This window comes from Manis pentadactyla, chromosome 10 (genome assembly GCF_030020395.1).
Source record: "Manis pentadactyla isolate mManPen7 chromosome 10, mManPen7.hap1, whole genome shotgun sequence".
Classification (NCBI taxonomy): domain Eukaryota; kingdom Metazoa; phylum Chordata; class Mammalia; order Pholidota; family Manidae; genus Manis; species Manis pentadactyla.
The window spans coordinates 111,051,812-111,070,046 of record NC_080028.1 but is presented as its reverse complement, the minus strand read 5'-3'; the positions used below and the strand labels follow the sequence as shown (position 1 = coordinate 111,070,046).

At 37.8% G+C, this 18,235-nt stretch overlaps 1 protein-coding gene across 6 annotated transcripts in view; it reads right to left on the bottom strand.

Annotated features, from left to right (window-relative positions):
- Positions 1–405: 405 nt before the first annotated feature.
- NAV3 (neuron navigator 3) overlaps positions 406–18,235 on the bottom strand; it is an 859,400-nt gene continuing 841,570 nt past the window's right edge. For all 6 annotated transcript variants that reach the window (XM_057487521.1, XM_057487524.1, XM_057487525.1 and 3 more), the window contains 6 exons: positions 14,200–14,354; positions 13,078–13,149; positions 12,318–12,514; positions 11,260–11,378; positions 7,298–7,501; positions 406–2,921 (listed from right to left, as the gene is read on the bottom strand). In XM_057487521.1, the coding sequence (XP_057343504.1) occupies positions 2,802–2,921; positions 7,298–7,501; positions 11,260–11,378; positions 12,318–12,514; positions 13,078–13,149; positions 14,200–14,354 (867 nt within the window). In that variant the 3' untranslated portion in view covers positions 406–2,801. The remainder of the gene's footprint in view (positions 2,922–7,297; positions 7,502–11,259; positions 11,379–12,317; positions 12,515–13,077; positions 13,150–14,199; positions 14,355–18,235) is intronic.

The following is an 18,235-nucleotide window of genomic DNA, read 5'->3' as shown; positions in this document are numbered from 1 at the left end:
AATAAAGCACCCCCATAAGAATTATTCTGCTGTAAAATGATCTCTAGAGCTAAAATATTAAAAGGGAATTTAATTAAATAAAAACAAAGAAAGAGTAATGAGTTGATTTAACTGAATGTCAACATATGATTTTATATTAATTCTTATTTTATAATCAGGCATTTAGGTAGACTCATCAGAGTTCCCTAAAAATATTCTCTGAATAAATAACTTTCATATTATGTCTAGTGTTTTCAGCTTATTTATTTACTTAAAAGCTATGAGGTCCTTTCTATGAGTTATATAAAGTAAAATTCCCCCCCACCCCCACCATTGATGGCATATGAATAGTACAAGCAACACGTAAAGCTTAACACTTCTTGGTCCATAATTATTCAACTTTTCTCCATATATAGACACCACACCTTTTTCTCAATAAATAATTCCACTTTAATGGCAAAGTAATAATTTAGACAGACACAGGGTGCACATTTGCAAAAAAATATATGCAAGCTGGTTTACAAGCTAGAGGAACAATAAACCAATAGAAAATACATCATCCAGTTAAGTCCATTGACACCAAGTACTTATTGTTGGGGCTTTACAAAGACTACAAAACTTTTCAGATGATTTATTTCACTGTTTCTGCCTATTTACATGATATGTTACATCAAAAATGTACAAAATATAAAATGTATACAGACAAATGTTTCACAAACTAGTTTAAGTTGTAAACTAGGTGGACCTACTGGGATGTATTGCAGGAAGTTCTGTGTATGATCATGTTTGGACTGTGTTTCTCAAAATGGCAGGGAAAGATTAGCAATTTTCTTAGGTCACATATTGTACAAGGGCAACTAGTCACTCATCCAGCTACATGTACTGATGTTTCACAACAGATCTTGATCCATGTTTGAGGCTTCAAAGTCAGGGTGACAATTCTATGTGCATAAATTCAGTTCTGACTTCCCTTAGGGCAATAGCACCATGTGGGACCCATGGACTTTGTGGCACTCGGGAACTGCACAGATGTCTTGTGCTATTATGGTTCTGTAGCAACTGACTCATGAGTGGTCACAGAGAGTAGCACCAATTGAGCATCCTGAAAGTAACACATTTTCACACGCACAGGACAGGTCTACACCATGGCCTAGCCCTTGGGTTTTATACACCTGAATCCTGTCCCCTGTGTGTGGTGGTGACTTCTCCAGAGACTCCAATCAGTTTTCATGCACTCTCTTTAAAGCCTGCCACAACAGATGCACTTCCAGACATTTTTACTTTTCCCAAACTGCACCAGCTTCTCGGACAGCTCTGAAGCATGCTCACTCTAGCACTGATAGCTCCTGCATAGTCATGACGACCGTAAACACAGGACAAACACACCAGATAATAACAGCTTTGAGAATCTGCATTCTGTATTTGTTTGCAATGTACAGGAAATCTCAGCAAGTGAAACACCTTTTAACACCAACAGGATAAAATACTTTTTTTGTGTGGTCATTTGGATTTGTGCAAGTTTTTAAAATTATTATTTACAATACCTACCCAGTAGACTGTGCAAATCTAACCTTCTTTTACAGTATAAACGCTTCTTTTTCCACAGTGACTTCACTGCTTCAGTGTTCTTTAATGCTGAATTTCTCATGTACAATAATAGCAATCAAAACAACATGCTCAAAACATTAAAAAAAGAAAAAAAAGCGGGGAGGAAAGCCAAATAATTGTGCTCATGCTGCCTGTAGTGCTTGCAGCTCAGCTGGATAAGAATTCAATATCCCACCTTCTGAAACTCTTTCAACTAGAACTGTATGAAATTTAGCCACATGGCTCAGCTTTTAAGTGACGGGCAAAGAGGGTTTCCGGGTTCCTTGGCTATCGTGGAGGATGGGCAAAGCAATCTGTTCAACAAGGTAAAAACACGAATGTTGCTCCTACCCATTTCTTCGAACAAACAAACAAAAAAGAGAGAGATGAGGCTACTGTATCAACTGGTGTCACTTGGTTATAAATGAAAAGACAGTGGGAATAACCAGTGGTCTAAAACCCCTGGCTAAACTATCGTAGAAGTCTGATTAAGGCAGTGAGAGCACCATAGGAAATGTTCCTTCTTCCACTGAAAAGGCTCACACGAAGAAAGCCCTAAGAAAGCCTTTTTTCAGTGTTGTCTAAATAACTGGTATAAAACTCTTGTGAAGGGCGTGGGCAGGTGGGTTAAAAAGACCACTGTGGTAAAAACAGCCTTATAAAACCTGCGGCTCCTACACTGAGAAGTGGGTGGGGCGCTCTCCCAGCTTCCCTGCCACAGTCCTATTTTTCTGGGGGTGGCACAATCCCATGTGTGCTTGCCGAGGCCTGACCTCTTGGCTTCGTTTTGGAATGGGGAGAGCGCAGAGCACAAACACTACTGGGGCCCTGTGACCAGCACCATGGGGCACAAAGGGGGCTGGACGGAGAGGAGAGAGCCCTGCACGGGGACAGTGGCCCCTCAGGGGACACGAAAGGAAGGGACAAAAAAAGGTCTGCGTTGTAAACTTTTAAAGAGGAAGAAAAGAAAGTCCAGTTTGGCTATCCCATGTGCAATCGAGTCAGGTGCCCTGCCGCCAGAGTCCTTCCCAGCTGACTGATGGAGCCTTCTAGCGCCCGGCCCGTATAAACGTGCCTAGAAGCTCAGACCTGGTGCTGCTGCCTCCTTGGAAACCACGGCTCTGGGTCAGGGCCCTGGCAGGCAAGGCTTCCATACCGGCAGTGGCTTCGCAAAAACACCTTACTTCACAACACTTTCACAAAGCGTAGTCTCCTCCCCTCACTTCCCGCACCCTCTAGAGGGTGGACTCCAGCGATGCCTCCAGCCCGCCCTCGTGCTGGCCGTCGCCGGCGCCCTCGCAGCCCTGCGTGCCCGTGTAGCTGGCCGCCTCCTGCAGTTTCATGAGCATGTGCATCTGCAGAGAGGGAGAGAGAGGCGTCTCTGTGAGCAAGGCTGCTGGGGCGAGCCAGCCCGCAGGCCGCAGGCCGCCATGCCCAGGCCGCATGCAGGGACCGCCGCATCCCTCCAGGTGACCGGGAAAACAGCGTCAGGTTGTTCAAGCTGCCCCGGCCCGCGCACCCACTCTCCCAGATGGGACCGCAACACCAGGCCGTAAGGACGAGGTGGGGCCTCGGGTGGCACGCCCTCACCTGGGGCTGTGGGAACACTGGGTGCTGCAGAGCACGTGCGTGCGCGCGCGCGCGCGCACGCACACACACACACACACACACACACACACACACGAGGCCTTGGCGGAGTGAGGCCGCCTCCTGCACCAGGCCTTCCATCTGCTGCTTAGGAGCCGACCTCTGGAGGAGGCGACTGAATGACACCACTCAGTAGGGTTTGAGGAGGGAAAAGGGAGGAGTCACTGCAGGTTTCTATTGTTGAATTTCTAGCTAAAATATGGTTGATCTCTCCCTGAGCACAAAAACTGCCTTCTGAAACCACTGAGGCTATCTCAGGTTTCCCAGCTGATAGGACAATGGGAATGTCTGTTCCAGTAAAGGGACAGACGCATGAAAGCACCTGGGGAGAAAGAGGGACAGCATTCCCTGTATTACAAAGTAAAAGGCCGCCTCTCTCGGGTTTTGATAGATCTGCAGATCCACTGTTAGCGACAGAGAAAGATTGTTTAAAAAGCAAATTGTGGATAAATGGTTCACGATGTTAGAGAGCATAGAAAAGTTCGTCATTGAAGGTAGTGGACTTGTTTTCTTATCAAGCGTTTCTATAAATTTCAAGAATCTTTATATTGTTTAATGCATACTAATTTTATTATTTTATAAAGTAATCAAAGTTTTTTAAAAATTCTAACTCAGAAAAATAGGGCATCTGATCCAATAGAAAAGAGAAATCTAAAATGGAGTTCTTTAGTCAAATGTTAGGCTATGCATGCCTGTGTACTCAGCGTAATATGTGTGTTCAATAAATGCTTGTGAAATAAATAAATTGGTAATCACTGACTTCAGTGAGAATGCCTTTGGACAAAAAGGCTACAGTATAGCATATTTTATAGTCATTTAAATATTTCTCAGGACAATGTTTTTCAACACGATTTTTGTTCTAACTCTGTGAATGTATTAAATCAGCTACATAAGGATATATGAAATAAAAAGTGATAATCTCTCAATCCAGCAAGCCAAAGAGCCAAATGTCTCCATCAACACACGTTCCTCCCTCTGCCTCCCCTTCCACCCCCCCAACCCCCAAACACACACACTCCCTTCACACACATTATACGGCCTCCCTTCTTCGCTGGTTAATTCCTCCCTCCGAGCAGAGGGCTGTGTGTTCAAGCATCTGGGTAACATGATTTGTAACACGACTGTGTGTTGAGCACCTACTTGATTTACTAAGAGCAGAAATTGTAATTGAGGTCTGTTTAAAGGGTTATGACTCTATCTCAGTCACAAATATTTGAAGTCTTTTGAATGTTGAATACTATGAAAGTTTTATGGTGTGATAAGTGTTATGAAAGTCTTAATTTTGAATATGGTGTTATAATGAAATATGTTGCACTAGGATAAGCCTCATAATGTTGCTTTGTTACTCAAGTCAAAGGTAATTACAAGAGGGAGATAAGGTTACATATGATCCAATAGTCAGTAGAATAGATTATTATTCTCTGCAAAATATTTCCCTCCTCTTTTCTCCCCAGCTTTATCTCCATACCCTAAGCATAAATATAATGTCTGTCATCTGTAACACCTTCATCAGGTTCTTATCTCTGATATTTACCAATCTGCCAGCCTCCCAGCCTTTAACCTATCTCTTTTATTCTGTCCTCTATTCTGTTACCAGAGATATCTTTATAAAATACAAATCTAATTAGGTAGTCCCCTGCTCAAAAAACTTTGGTGGGTCCCCATTGTGTGATAAAGTTTTAAACTCCTACAAAGATAAACAAGGCTCAGCATGATCTAGCAACTGTAGATTCCTGTAGCTGTAATTCCTCCAGCCTCCTTTGTGCTAATCCTCCAATTTGTGTATAGCTCCCTAAACTCATCATTTCATTATATTATCCCATTAGGTTTCACCTGCTATTTCCTTAATTTTGAGTGTCCTCCATGCAACCACATGATAAATTTCTATTCATTCTTCCAGAACAAGCTCAAGCATCTCTTCCTCTACGAAGCTTTCTCCGACTCACTTCCTCAGTTGACTCACAATTTACCTAGTATGTAACCCTTTCATTATTTTACTGTAATTTATACAGGTAGATGTCTCTCACCACTCCTGAACTGTGAGTTTCTTGAGATCAGAAATGATATTCATTTATCTCCTGATAATGAATATCAGGCTCTTAGCCCTGAGTACATTCTTATTACTTATTAATACTTAATGAATGAACTTGTTGATCATAAATACACATTGTATTTTTTAAAATACTGTGAGATATGGCAAAAATTTGCATTTTTTGTTCAGATTCAAAAACATATTTCTGGCATTAAATAGTGGATTTTTTCCCTAATATTTCTGATTTAAATTGGACCTCAAATATATTTTTACCTTGTCAGTAATTATAGAAAAAGATAAATACAAGCAGATAAAATATTTATTTTCATATTAGAATGAGCCTAATCCAAAGGTTTTTTAGATGATAGATTTTTTTGCCATTTAATATGTCAAATATCATAACCCCTTGTTTCTTAAGATGTGTAGTTGAGCAGCTGATTAGGAATTAGTTCTTTTTTTCCTCCAATTCTCACTGAGAATGGGAGTCGCTGGATCTCTTCTTTGGACAAGGCAAGAGAATTCAGAACCAGGGAAGAGAAAGCTTATTGGGACAAGCTCACCGGGTCGGTGGGAACCGGGGAAGGGGAGGGCATCTCCTAAGGATCCCATAGTCTACAGTTCAGCTCTCAGAACCAAGTCCATCAACACATAACCGCTCTCTTTTAATCTGTCCTCTATTCTTCTTTACCTGAAACAGAACTGCCAAGGTAGGACTAGAATTTATAAAAAACTCAGGTGAAATAACCTATACCTATACCTGTATTCTAAGGCTTATATTTACTCTATTAAATGTTAACTGTTCTATTAGCAGTTACTAACTGCTCAAAATTATACTGGATTCAAACCAGTTCCACCACCATTGATTTCTAACTGTGTATGATTTCTAAATATGAATGAAAAGTCCAGGCCCCTGTTACAAAAATGTAAGTCCAGGCCCTTAAGGAGTTTTTATTTTAGAGCAGAAGCCCTACACAGAGGATTTCCTGGATTATAAGGAGCCTCTGTATATACTTCTGTGAGTTTACGGAACCCTTTGAAATAGTGTGCAAAATTTTGTGTGTGTGGTGAGCATTTTGCTGGGGAAAGGATCTTGAAAATGTATCAGATTGTTCCCATGTAACCCCAAAATGTTATGAAAAATAGACTAAGATGATGATGATGATAATGTTGGGGCTGTGGGTATAAGGATATTTCATAAAATATATAATACGTAACATATATAAGACTATAAAATATCATTTTATGTTCTTGGCTATAGCTGTAGGTTATGATTTTTAATCATTTCCTTTTTTTGTTTGTTTAAGTAACATAATGGACTTTAGTTCAGCATCTCTCTGCATGGTTGTGCAAATCCAATGGTAAGCTATCATGACATTTGATACCGATCTACAGAAATTCATCTGTAAAATTAAAAAATACATAAAAATAAAGTCTTTTTTTTTCCTAATAACACCATATACTTAATATTTTCAAAGTATTCATACTTTGGAGTATTGTGAACTTTCCTTAAACTGAAATGACTGCAAGTTGACAAAGGCAGGAAGAATCAGGGAGAGTAACTTCCTTTTGATTTCCAAGTCAGTTTATTCTTCTCTATTGTAAGCAACAAAAGAAGAATTTTAATTTCAGTCAGACTGGTTAGTATTTGTAAAATGTTGTTTACTTTTCCCAGTGCACATTAGATTAAATTCTTTTGTTTTTTTCATTTAAGAACAAAACTGTTTGCTCTTACATACCTAGTGAATTGAGTCATGCAATGTTTACAATGTATTTACATAATTTTCTGCATAAAAAAAATTACAGTCACAGAGTTCAGACTGGTTTCAGAGTTTCTTGGTTATTTTTAAGCATCCAAGTTTAGTCTTTCATTTTAAGAATTTCACCCAATGGAAGCAGGCCAATGGTAAAAGAGTTGAACCTGAGTCCCCATATCAGTGCAGTCCCAAATATTACCTCCGGGAACTACTGGCTTTGATACAAATGACTAAATACTATTGACCACATGTACTGCAGTCAAGATGACACAGGAAGAATCACACATGGGAGTCTTACCAGGGGATCCCCTTCTGTGTCTGTCTGTGGAATGTGCTTGGAGGTTGTGGCCTCCTTAGTGGATACACAGCCCTCATACCCAACGTCTTCTGGCCGCAACTGCAGCAACGTGGGGCCCTCCTGAGGTAGAGCCGCTGTGCTCCACGGGTACGTGTCCAGCACCCACCTGGAGGGATCTTCCCAAGGTGCCCGCTTCCCATACATCTAAAAGGCGATCACATATTTAGCACATATAATATACATTTCTACTCAATAAAACAGGTGTCTACCGGAGTGACTTTCAAATTTTGATTTCTTATGGGACTTTCAAGAGAATTACATATCTGTATATAATTTTCCAGATTATAAACACTGTCTGTCTCCATAGCTCACTTTCAACTTGAAGGATAAACAAAGCGAAGCTGAACATCTGGGATGGATGATCACCATTCAGGGGATACATGTAGAAATGACTGCCACATTTATCTTTATTAGTAATTTTACAAACTGAAAGAAAACCCAGAGTTGAGAAAGTTAAGTCGCAGTGATGGAGAATTGAAAAAAAAAAGCCATGTTAAACTCTGGGGTTCTTTACTAAAGTGCACTTTGGAAAGGTGATGAATAAGAGAAAATCGATTTTTCTTTGCCTACTTCACTCAAAGCATTCTTTGAACATAAGAATAGTTTCTCTGATAACCATTTTCTCCAGAATAACCTCCTCTAATAATCTCATTGCTTCCTGTAATAACTCTTTTTTACATGTTTGTTTATAAGGTCATTAGTAAAAGAGGAGAAAAAATGGGAAATGGAAACATCAGTGTTGTCAGGACTCACATGGAGGCCAAAAGCCCCTAAGAAAGGGATGAGAAAGCCCGCTTAAAGTGCTGATGGTGGAGTCAAGGGCAGGAGAGGAGTTCAAGAGATGTCAAAACATGCGTAAGCTGGAAGCGAAACTGAAACCTAACTGGGGAGGGTATACCCTGAGGAGACAAGCTGGCGGGACTCTGTGAAGGGGCAGAGGCCACAGGGGTGCAGGAAGGAAAGCTGAAGTGAATTCCTCGATGTACTTCCAGCCCGCCTTGTCCTGCGCCCCTGCTGAGGTCAGTCCTGGATGACCAGGGGCACGTTGGGTCCCAGACAGCACACTCTGAGGTGGTCTATGTGGCTTGCCGTGGCTCAGTGAGACAAAGCAAAATAATGGACGTTGACATCATGAAAGACCCATGGACTGGCTTGGAATTAACTTTGGGGTTTCTTCTGGAGAAGCTAGCTGTATGAGGCTATGGCGGCTCTGTCTTAAAAAAAAAATCACAAAGGCATCCAGGTCCTGACATCTGTGCATTTCCTGGGAGATGCTGGCAGGAGTAGACATCATTAGATTTATTTATATATATAGTTCTCTTGTTTTGGAGCAGAAGTGTTCTCTTAGTTAAAAACATACCTCACAGAGGATGTAAAACATAGCTTGTGATACAAGTTAAACTAATTGAAGGAAAATGTGTAATTCTTGGAAAGTAAATATTACAAAAATAATTTGAAAGTCTAGAATCAATGGATACCAGCCTTTTAAAGAATCATCAAGGGCAGGAACGTTGGAGGTGGCCAGTGAAAAGTTAAGCAGGCCCAATTCTACACTGCAGAGTGAAAAAGGTATTATAGAAAAATAACTGAAATAAAAGAAATTTAAATATTTAGAATTAGATGATTGATGGTTGACATCAAGAAAGACAGAATTCCAGAATAAAAATCAGTCCATTGCCGCACCAGTGTTCTATCCCAACCAGAACATCTGGTAGAGCGTCCTCCGCATGCTCCTCATCAAAGCGTCAGCCTTCATCTGAGAAGAGATTTTTCTATTCCTCTTAACTCTGATTTTCATGTTAGCAATCACATTTTGTTTTTCCACCTCTCGCTCCAATTCAAGGTTCTCTGTAGCCAGTAGATTCAAGGGAATGGCTCACGACACACATGACCACTTTCCTTCCTGCTTCTCCAGAAAACACATGGAACCAACCCAACGGTATGTCATCTGCCAGTGGACTTCTGGCTGAAAACATCCTTCAGCAGCAGTGAGAACTACCTACCCCCAAAGGGTTTTCCTTTTTTATCTCTCCCACATACTGGATCTTCCCCCCTCCCCAACTCCCTACATCAAGGTTGGCTCAGCTTTCACAGTAACCTATCACCAAACATCTAGAACCACAGTGAGAAACTTAGGACACTTTTATTTCTCTTCAAAAATAATTTGGAAGTTTCTCTCAGCTTTAGTTGGAAAACTAGTATTACTCTAGGGGTTATACTTTTGCCCAAAAGGAAGCTTTATATAATCTCAATCCCCAGGATAGTTATAAATAATATTGATTTAAATATTAAATAAAATTTAAGAATGTAGGCACTTTTAAAAAATAAGATCTAAGGAAGCTAAGCATTTCTATTTATTACTGTTTTTGGGTTTTTCAAAAGCTTCTTTTTCTTTTTATGTATTAGCAAACAAACATGAAATAAGGAGAATCTTATATTTATATACAAAACCTAGGATGATAGTTTATTAATGTTGAAACTGTGTGAAGGGAACAAAGAAGTCACTTAAATATTAATTTAAAAATTATGACTCCTAGAATATCATAAATACATTTTCATAAAAATTTGTTTTGGTATAAGTGACTGAGATTGAGGGACCCAACTCCCATTTTAGACAGCAGTAGTAGTTTTAGAGGAATTCTGAAAGTATATGAAAAATAAAAAATTTCTGGGGAAGTCTTTTATTTTTTTAGAACCACTTGTTGGGGCCAGGTGAGCTCATCCCCTTTAAAATATAAAACTGAATTATTTAAAACTGCAGTAGAACTAATTGATAACATTCTTTGGGATCATTATCTCTGAACATCCTCCTGACAGTTGTAGCGTTCAGCAGGACCCTTGGGACAGTGCTAGATACTGCCATGCCATCTACTAGGTGAGAAGCAGGATGGGAAAAGGAAGTGAAGGGAGGGAAAATGTACAGCCAATTTTTTAGATGGTACAAATACCTAACTCAGTATTGCAGATGACAAAATATGAAAAGCAATAACTGTATCTTAAGTTTAGTAGTGGCTGTGATAACCAGAAATAGAGATGCCAAAGCAAAAACTGCCTAAACCTTGGCTGAGTTATTGCAAAGAAGATTAGATTTTTCAAAGGTAAGTTGGATGATTATGTAACACAAATCTTAAATACATAACATTGGGTTTTCTGATTCTACAATTTCATGGAATTTCAACTCCAATTTAAGGAAAGAGCAAGACTGATGGAAAAGGGATAATATATTTTTTTGAACAAACAGGGTTTTCTCATTAGGGATGTATTTGGAATTTTCAGTTAAGAGTAAATAGAAGGGCTAGTTTCAGGGCCTCATGATGTAAAGTAGGTGAGAGGAACAGCAGAGATGCTCCTTAACCAATTACAGATACAAAATTCAAGCCTTAAAATTTAGAGCACTCCCTCAAAAATAGTAAAGCCTCTTGCCAGTGATGTTAAAGGGCTTCAAATGATGAAACATACTAAAAGCTGGGAAGTGATAAGCAAAAACTACTTGTTGCAAATATAAGAGTAAAAATGATCAAGGACTATGTAAACCTGCCTGTCTTACAAGATGTAGGCTGTGCAATTAACTGGCTATCTAACAAGAACAGTCTGTAAACAGCCACAGCAATAAAGTTGGCCCTCAATGTGTAGTTGTGGGAATAACTGTTTTCTCTTTCTCCTACATATTTATTCTCAGAACAGAAAAAACTGTTGTATATGTTGCTTCTTAGAACTTTACCACTATATTTATATAGTTCATATATATATATATATATAAATATATATGTATATATTTATATATATATATATAAACCTTTGGTCTTCTGCATGAATACCCAGAGAAATCAATGTTTTTTGCTTTAAAAGGGATGATTTTATTTACTTTTTTTTTAAACAGTAAAGAAAATTGAGTACTATACCTGAAGACCTTCTCTCACTGCCTCCAGAATATAAGGTACCAAAGAATAGTTCCAGAGATCCATGAACCACACTCTAGAACCTTCTACATCCATGGGGCAAGGAAGGAAAAGTCGGGGACCTGAGAAGTGTGAATAACAAAACATTTCTGAGAACTATTATATTTAGCAATATAAGCACATATTTTAAGATATAATTTTGAGGGAATTAATGTATTTCTTGAAGGATTCTTAGAAAATTATGTTAGCTAGCTTGTTTCTTATTAAAGTACATTTTAATGAATACCCAATCTCTAGGACTTCCCTTTTTTTATACTGATACCTTAATCTGAAGCATAACATGTTCAAGTCAGAAGAAACCTTAAAGGTTGTAATCCAGTCAACCTGTCCCATTTTAAAAGTAATGAAACTATGCTGAAATGAATTGCTGAATACAAAATATATCATGAGTGGATAACTGGGACTCAGCCTTTGTCTTCTGATTCCAAATGTAGAATTCTTCTTTCCAACTTATGCTGTGTCTTTAGTGAGTATGTATTTATGATTCATAACAAGGGGAAAGGGACTTTTATACATGCAATTTAAGAAGGAATACAAAAATAAACATCTTTGTGCCAGCTAAAGGGAAATAATTCAAATAATTTTGTCTTCATGAAACATATAAAACACCTAAATTGTCTCTAACTAAAATCTGCTCTCACAACTATACTTGATATGAGCCACTAGCTAAAATTTGTGTTTAGCATTAAAAAAAAAGGTACTCTAAACAAATACAATTTATTTCAAATGGTTATCTGATTTTTAGGTATTTGTCTACATTAAACTTACTTAACCTCAGTAAAATCTTAGTAAACCATAATTGCCAGGCAAAATGGATCTTGCAAGAGATACAGAGCTTACAAGAAGGCAAACTTTCAGAAGGGAAAAAAAAAAGAAACCTTAAATCTTTGGAAGCTTGAGAAACATTAGCTTCACTTGTTATTTTCTACCATCCAATCTGGCTGTCTTTACCACGTACTTTTAGTTCCTGGAAAATGGCATATTGCAATTTTGGAACTCACCAATGGTAACATCAGAAGAACTGTGTGTTTCCAAAAAACTGTTGAGATGATGCCATGTCTTTGGAATCCAATCTATAATTTTGACCAAGTCATTATTGCGTATGTTCCTTTCAATTTCTATCTCAATCAGTTTCCTTCGGAGGTATCTGCCTAAAAAGCCTTTCACTGGCTCTGTGTGGTTTGCACACAGTACCCACCTACAAAGAGTTGAAAAAAAATCAGAAATCTTTACATAAATTAAATTTTCAGTCTATAGTGATTCTTGTTCCAAGATGAAGTATTAATGCTCCTGTTTCAATTGGTGGCCACATTGTGATGATCAGAAGGGTCAGGAGGTCTATTAGCATTAGAGCCATAATGGAACTAACTTTTCTTTTTGAGCTAAAAAGCAGCTCATGTGGGTCAGTCAGTGAGTGGGAGTACACATGCTGAGCTCTCTTCTGTGGGAGAATCACAGATCCCAAAATAGGAGCCCTCTTCACATGCCTCACACTTAGAAGGAGAGTGCTCTACTTTAGATGGTGACATAGTGAGCAGGAAAAACATTTATTTTCCTTTCTTTTCTTTTTTTTTTTTAAAGAAACACTTCTGGTTACAGGTTGAGGACCACAAAATGTCTGCTTGAGAAAAAGTGTCAGAAGTGAGAATTATTTTCACACCATGGGTCCCCGGTGGCAGGATTTATCAGGGTACAAATGGAAAAACATGAACCAAAAGCAAACAGAAGAGACCATTAAAAAAAAAATCAATTTATCTTTACCTGAAATTGTGATGCAGCTCTAGATTTGGTGAAGAAGAAACTCCCTGATTCATTGTTCCAATAATATATGGACTGGAAAAAAAAGAATAGAACATGTAGATATACTGGAGTTAAAAGATATTAATACATTAAAATTGTCTTAGAGAACAATTTAATATTAACATTAGGCCTAAAACTATCATTTGTAATGTTATGTCAGAAAGTGACAAAGATCACTGAATAGGCAAGGAGGACCCAGAGGCTCTGATCTCAGCACTGGCGTCCAAGACGGGTCATATTCCCTCTGAGCCTGAGTTACTCATGCATAAAATAAAAAGGTCGGTTAGAGTGATCACCGGGGCCTCGTCCCACTCTAACATCTTATGACTCTTAGGCTTATAACCAAGCTTATTAACTTTTTTCTTTTATTATGTCATAGTTATTTTAAAAGTTCTTAATAACAAGAGAGAATTTGCATTCTTGTTTCAATGTTTATTTTATGCTGATCTATTTTTAACATTTAAAAATCTGACAGAGATTAGTTAATTGGAATATTTAAACCATTAAAACTAATACTTATGTTGTTGTTGTTATTCTTGCTTTAGAGGTCAAGCTAAAGTAAATCTTGACTGGGTTTTCAGATTTTTAAAATATCCTGTTAACCTTTTTTTATTGTAAATAGTTAAAAATTAGGCTTATTAATGGAGAGAGCTATATGAATGTATTAAACTTATCTCTGCAGATAAGATATCTCTGCAGTTGATATATCTCTATAGCTGAATTTAAACTTTGATATGGACAAAGAATGAAAGCAGAGCTCTAAAGCTTCATTGTAGCTCTTAATTTCCCTGATTCAGACATTCCACCATTGATACTGTGTCCCAGACTACAGCGTATCTGCAGAAACTAACAACATCAAGTAAATCATGCTTCCATAAAAGTGCCTGGGATATAGTTGTTGAATGAGTAAAGAGATATCCTAAGGAACACCTGGGGAATCTTTGGAAATACGGATTATGTTAGTGATGGTGTCTCAAATTAGAAGCATCCATTACATGTCTTAAAAAGTATAAAGGCTGAAGAAAGCAAATTGATCACCATATTTTTTCATATTTGGTCATTCAAAATACTTCATAAGCATACCATTTGTTGTATTTACAGTTGAGAAAACCATTGAAGATATCACTCAAAGAGCCCACATGATGAAGATTATCAAGAATTATCACAACCGGGAGCTCGACACCATTATTATCAGCACTGCACTGCTCAGCCAGGTTAGCTAGATATTGCTGCAGTTCCTTTAAAATAAAACAAATAACATCAATGATAAATTTATATCTGTGGCAAGCAAAATATAGTTTAGGAATAGCACACTTTGCCTTTCATCCAGTATCTCCGATTAAAAATCATAGGTTGTTCCATTAATACAAAACCTTATTCTACAAGCAAAAAACATACAATGCTGAGAAGATACACTTTTTTAAGGAGAAAAGAAAAGCCAGTAACAGAGCACCTGCAGCAAATACAACACTAAACACAAAAACATATTTCTCAGTTGTTTTTCTCCTCAAAAGAAAAGCAAAAAAGGAGTTTGGGACATGAAATGTTATGATAAACCACAAATACTGAGACTTCATTCTTGTTTTTGGCATTGCAATCATAAAAGTGGACTTTAGCAAACCTTGTAACTTCAAGTATAGACTAAATCCAAAATGACACCCCTAAGTTTCCACTAATACTTTAAACATTTTAATTCCACCTCATCTTGATGGGGTACATCATTTTGATGGAAGTACAGTTCCAAGAGTCAGATAAAAGTGTGGTTGCTGACTTTCTTACCTGCATGCAGTGCTGTAACTTCAACCAAAGACAAAATCTGTTCTATTTCATTGGGTCACTTGACACAGCATTTAGTACTCAGCACTTCTTGAGCTTACAGGTACTTTTGCAGATATTATTCTTGCCTAATAGCTTTTAATCGGAATATGATAACCAGTTCGCTGATTGACTGCTCTCACAGATGGGTAGGCCAGGAACATAATTAGGTTTCTTAGAATTACCCTAATCAGTAAGAGCATTTCCATAATATTTGCATATTCACAATGACATTTTCAATTTGTAATTCTTGCTCAGGGTTAAAAAACAATTCCATTAACTCAATTCCTGGCACCAGGTAAATATGTGAACTGCTCACCCTAGATGCAACTTTCTTCTCTCTGTAATAGCACTTTTAGAACTTAAAGGAGAAAGCAATAAAAGGCATTACCAAGGTTTTGAGATACTTCAATAACGTATTCACTTAAGTTCAAATATAATTTCTTAAAGGACTATTTGTTTATGTATGTACTATTTACTTTATACTGAGCCAGTCACATAGAATAAGTATGGCCTGAGATAAAACAGAAAAGTATGTTTATATTGGTCAGTAGTCTAGAGAATTTTATTTATCTTAAATGAAAAATGGAATTTATGCCAATAATTTAATTACATTAAATCATTCATTTATTGATAGAACATTCACAACCTACTATGTTCAGAGCCCTAGACAAAGTCCTGAGGTGTACTAAAATAAAGCATTGTTCAAGTTCAGTAAGTTCAACATTTATTATGGACTGAATCAAGTACTTTTGAGGGCATAGAGGTTAAAATGGGTATTCAGACTGTCTTCCCCTATAGGCTTTAAGAGCTGTCATAGTAGGTCCTGAAATTTAAATATGATAAATCATTTGAATACAATGTCACAGTGTACTAGGAGCCATGAGAGGTCAGGGAAAGAGACTCTGCCTGCCTGGTGGGTGTCAAGGAAAAATTTCTGGGGCAGATAATGCTGGAGCTTGGGAGGGTGGTAAGTAAACGCAAATCCAGTGAATTTACAAAATGCAATGTGACATTCCATGAAAGGTGGAGTTTGAGAAGGATCTTGAATAGTGAGTAGAATTCCAAATGATAAGTACTAGGTTATTTAACTTTTCAGCACACTTCCAGCATGTGCCCACTATGTGCCAGGTACTCTGGCACCAAGGATTCAGAGATTATTTCTGTATTCCAGGAACTCAGAGTTGATAAGCAGGAAGGCAGGTCAACCAGCAAATCATTATACAGTGAGAAATGCACAGCACGCTGTACAGGAACTTAGAGGCACCTAACCCAGACTCAAGGGTCGGAGAAGAGGGTACAAGGATCTATGGAAATATAAATAATAAAGAGTAATAGCTGGAAGGTGTAAGTGTGCATTGTGTCTGGGGAAATAAGTGTTCTGCTGCTGCAGGGAAATGGTACATGGGAGTCAAAATGAAAGGGAAAAACAGAAAAGACTTTGAACCCATGCAGAGGACTTTGGATTTAATATATAAATCACTGTGGACCATCAATACGTTGCTTTTTTTTTTCTTCATTAAGGGAGAGTAATTTACTTCTCAAAGGAAACACAAATGTGAAGGATATGATGATTACTTAGAAATGGCAAAAGCATTCAAGAAGTTTATTGCCCAAAATAGGTTAGGCATGTATATATATAACTATAATTTACACTAAAAAGTAATACATTACTTCCAAAGAGTATACACCAAAGATTTAGTTCAAAACATGTAAAGTTTATTTGTAGTTTCTGGGAAAGACTGGCAGTATTATTTGCTATTAATTCTTTAAGTTTAGGTAATATTTTGATACTTAAGATGGTCTAAGAACAGCTTTACAAATGGAGAAGAACAATCAAAGGAATAAGCACAAAAATATAATATCCATATGAGAAAGAACTAGTAGAATATGTTTTGTGAATGAAATAGTGATGCATAAATTGGAAAGAAAACCTTGAATGACTGTTGAGGTTACTGGACTTTTCCTATTAGCAATGAAGAAACACTGACTGTTTGGGGAATCTGAGTAATGGAGTCAGAATTGTGACTTCAAAGTGTGGTAAGTATATTGTAAAGTAGGAAAATAAGCCAGATAAGAGAATACTGAAATTGTGGAACTGAAGAGAGACACTGGAACTCAAGTGGGAAGATTTTTGATCTAGTGCAAAAAGCAAGCAATGGGAAAACATTGGAGGATTTTAATGTGGTCATATTTTAATTATGAAAAGATATACTATTGTCCATGAGGTGAATGGATAAAGACAGGAAAAGAGAGGAGGGAAATTTAATGTAAAGTGTGAATTAAGCAGTTAGAATACCGACGCAGTAGTCCAAGTGATAAGAATACTGATCTGGGTGGGAGGGTGGCAGTACGAGAGATGGATGAAGGACATGGATTTAGACGGAAAGGATTAGAAATGGATGGAACATATTTTTTGAGTTGAAATTGGCATTTTTAAACATATATACTTGGGATACTAATAGAAACATATTTATGAGCTAATATAAAGGCCTACTACTTGGGAGAGTGGGCATGGCTAACAGTGTCCGGTTGGAGTCAGCCAATTTGAAACCAGGAGAGTCATCCAGACAAGAATGAATGTGGGAGAGCAAAGAAGGTTGGGCATTATTTTCATTTACTGGTAGGTGGAGGAGGAGCAGTCAGTGAAAAAGACTGAGAAGGTGCTTCCTACAGGGTAGCAAGGATATAAGGAGAATATGATAATCATGAAAATCAGATGAATTTCTAGGAAAGGGAGATCAATTATAGCAATCTGCTCTGTATAGGCAAGAGAGAGACTGAGGGAGAGAAAAGAAGCATAAGGCATTGAATTTAGTAATTAAAAAGTCACTGGGTGGTTTTTGGAAAAATAGGGCCATTAGATTCTATAATGGTGCCCCCTCATCTTGAGAAGGGCACTGAATCTCTTTGGGAAATCTAATGAAAGCTATGGACTGGTCACAAGTGGAAACAGGCATACACAAATAATGTTGTCATATCACTTAAAGAATTTTTCTCAGACCACTTTGAAATCACATCAGATCACTTTGAATTCCCACCCCAGCTTAACTGGGGCAACATCTTGGATTGAAGTATTGATGCATCAGCATTAAAAGTTTCATGTTCAAGATATAATCAGGCTAAAGAAAACAGGCATATCTACTAGATGGATGGTGATAATGAGATGAATCCTGTACTTTGAAAATATCACAGAACACAGCATTTTATAAAAACTGTTGATCGTTGCTTCTCATCTTTTAGCTCTAGACACCTAAAATGAATCTGCCAAGTCGAGTTTTCTAATCTTTTCCCACTTAACATT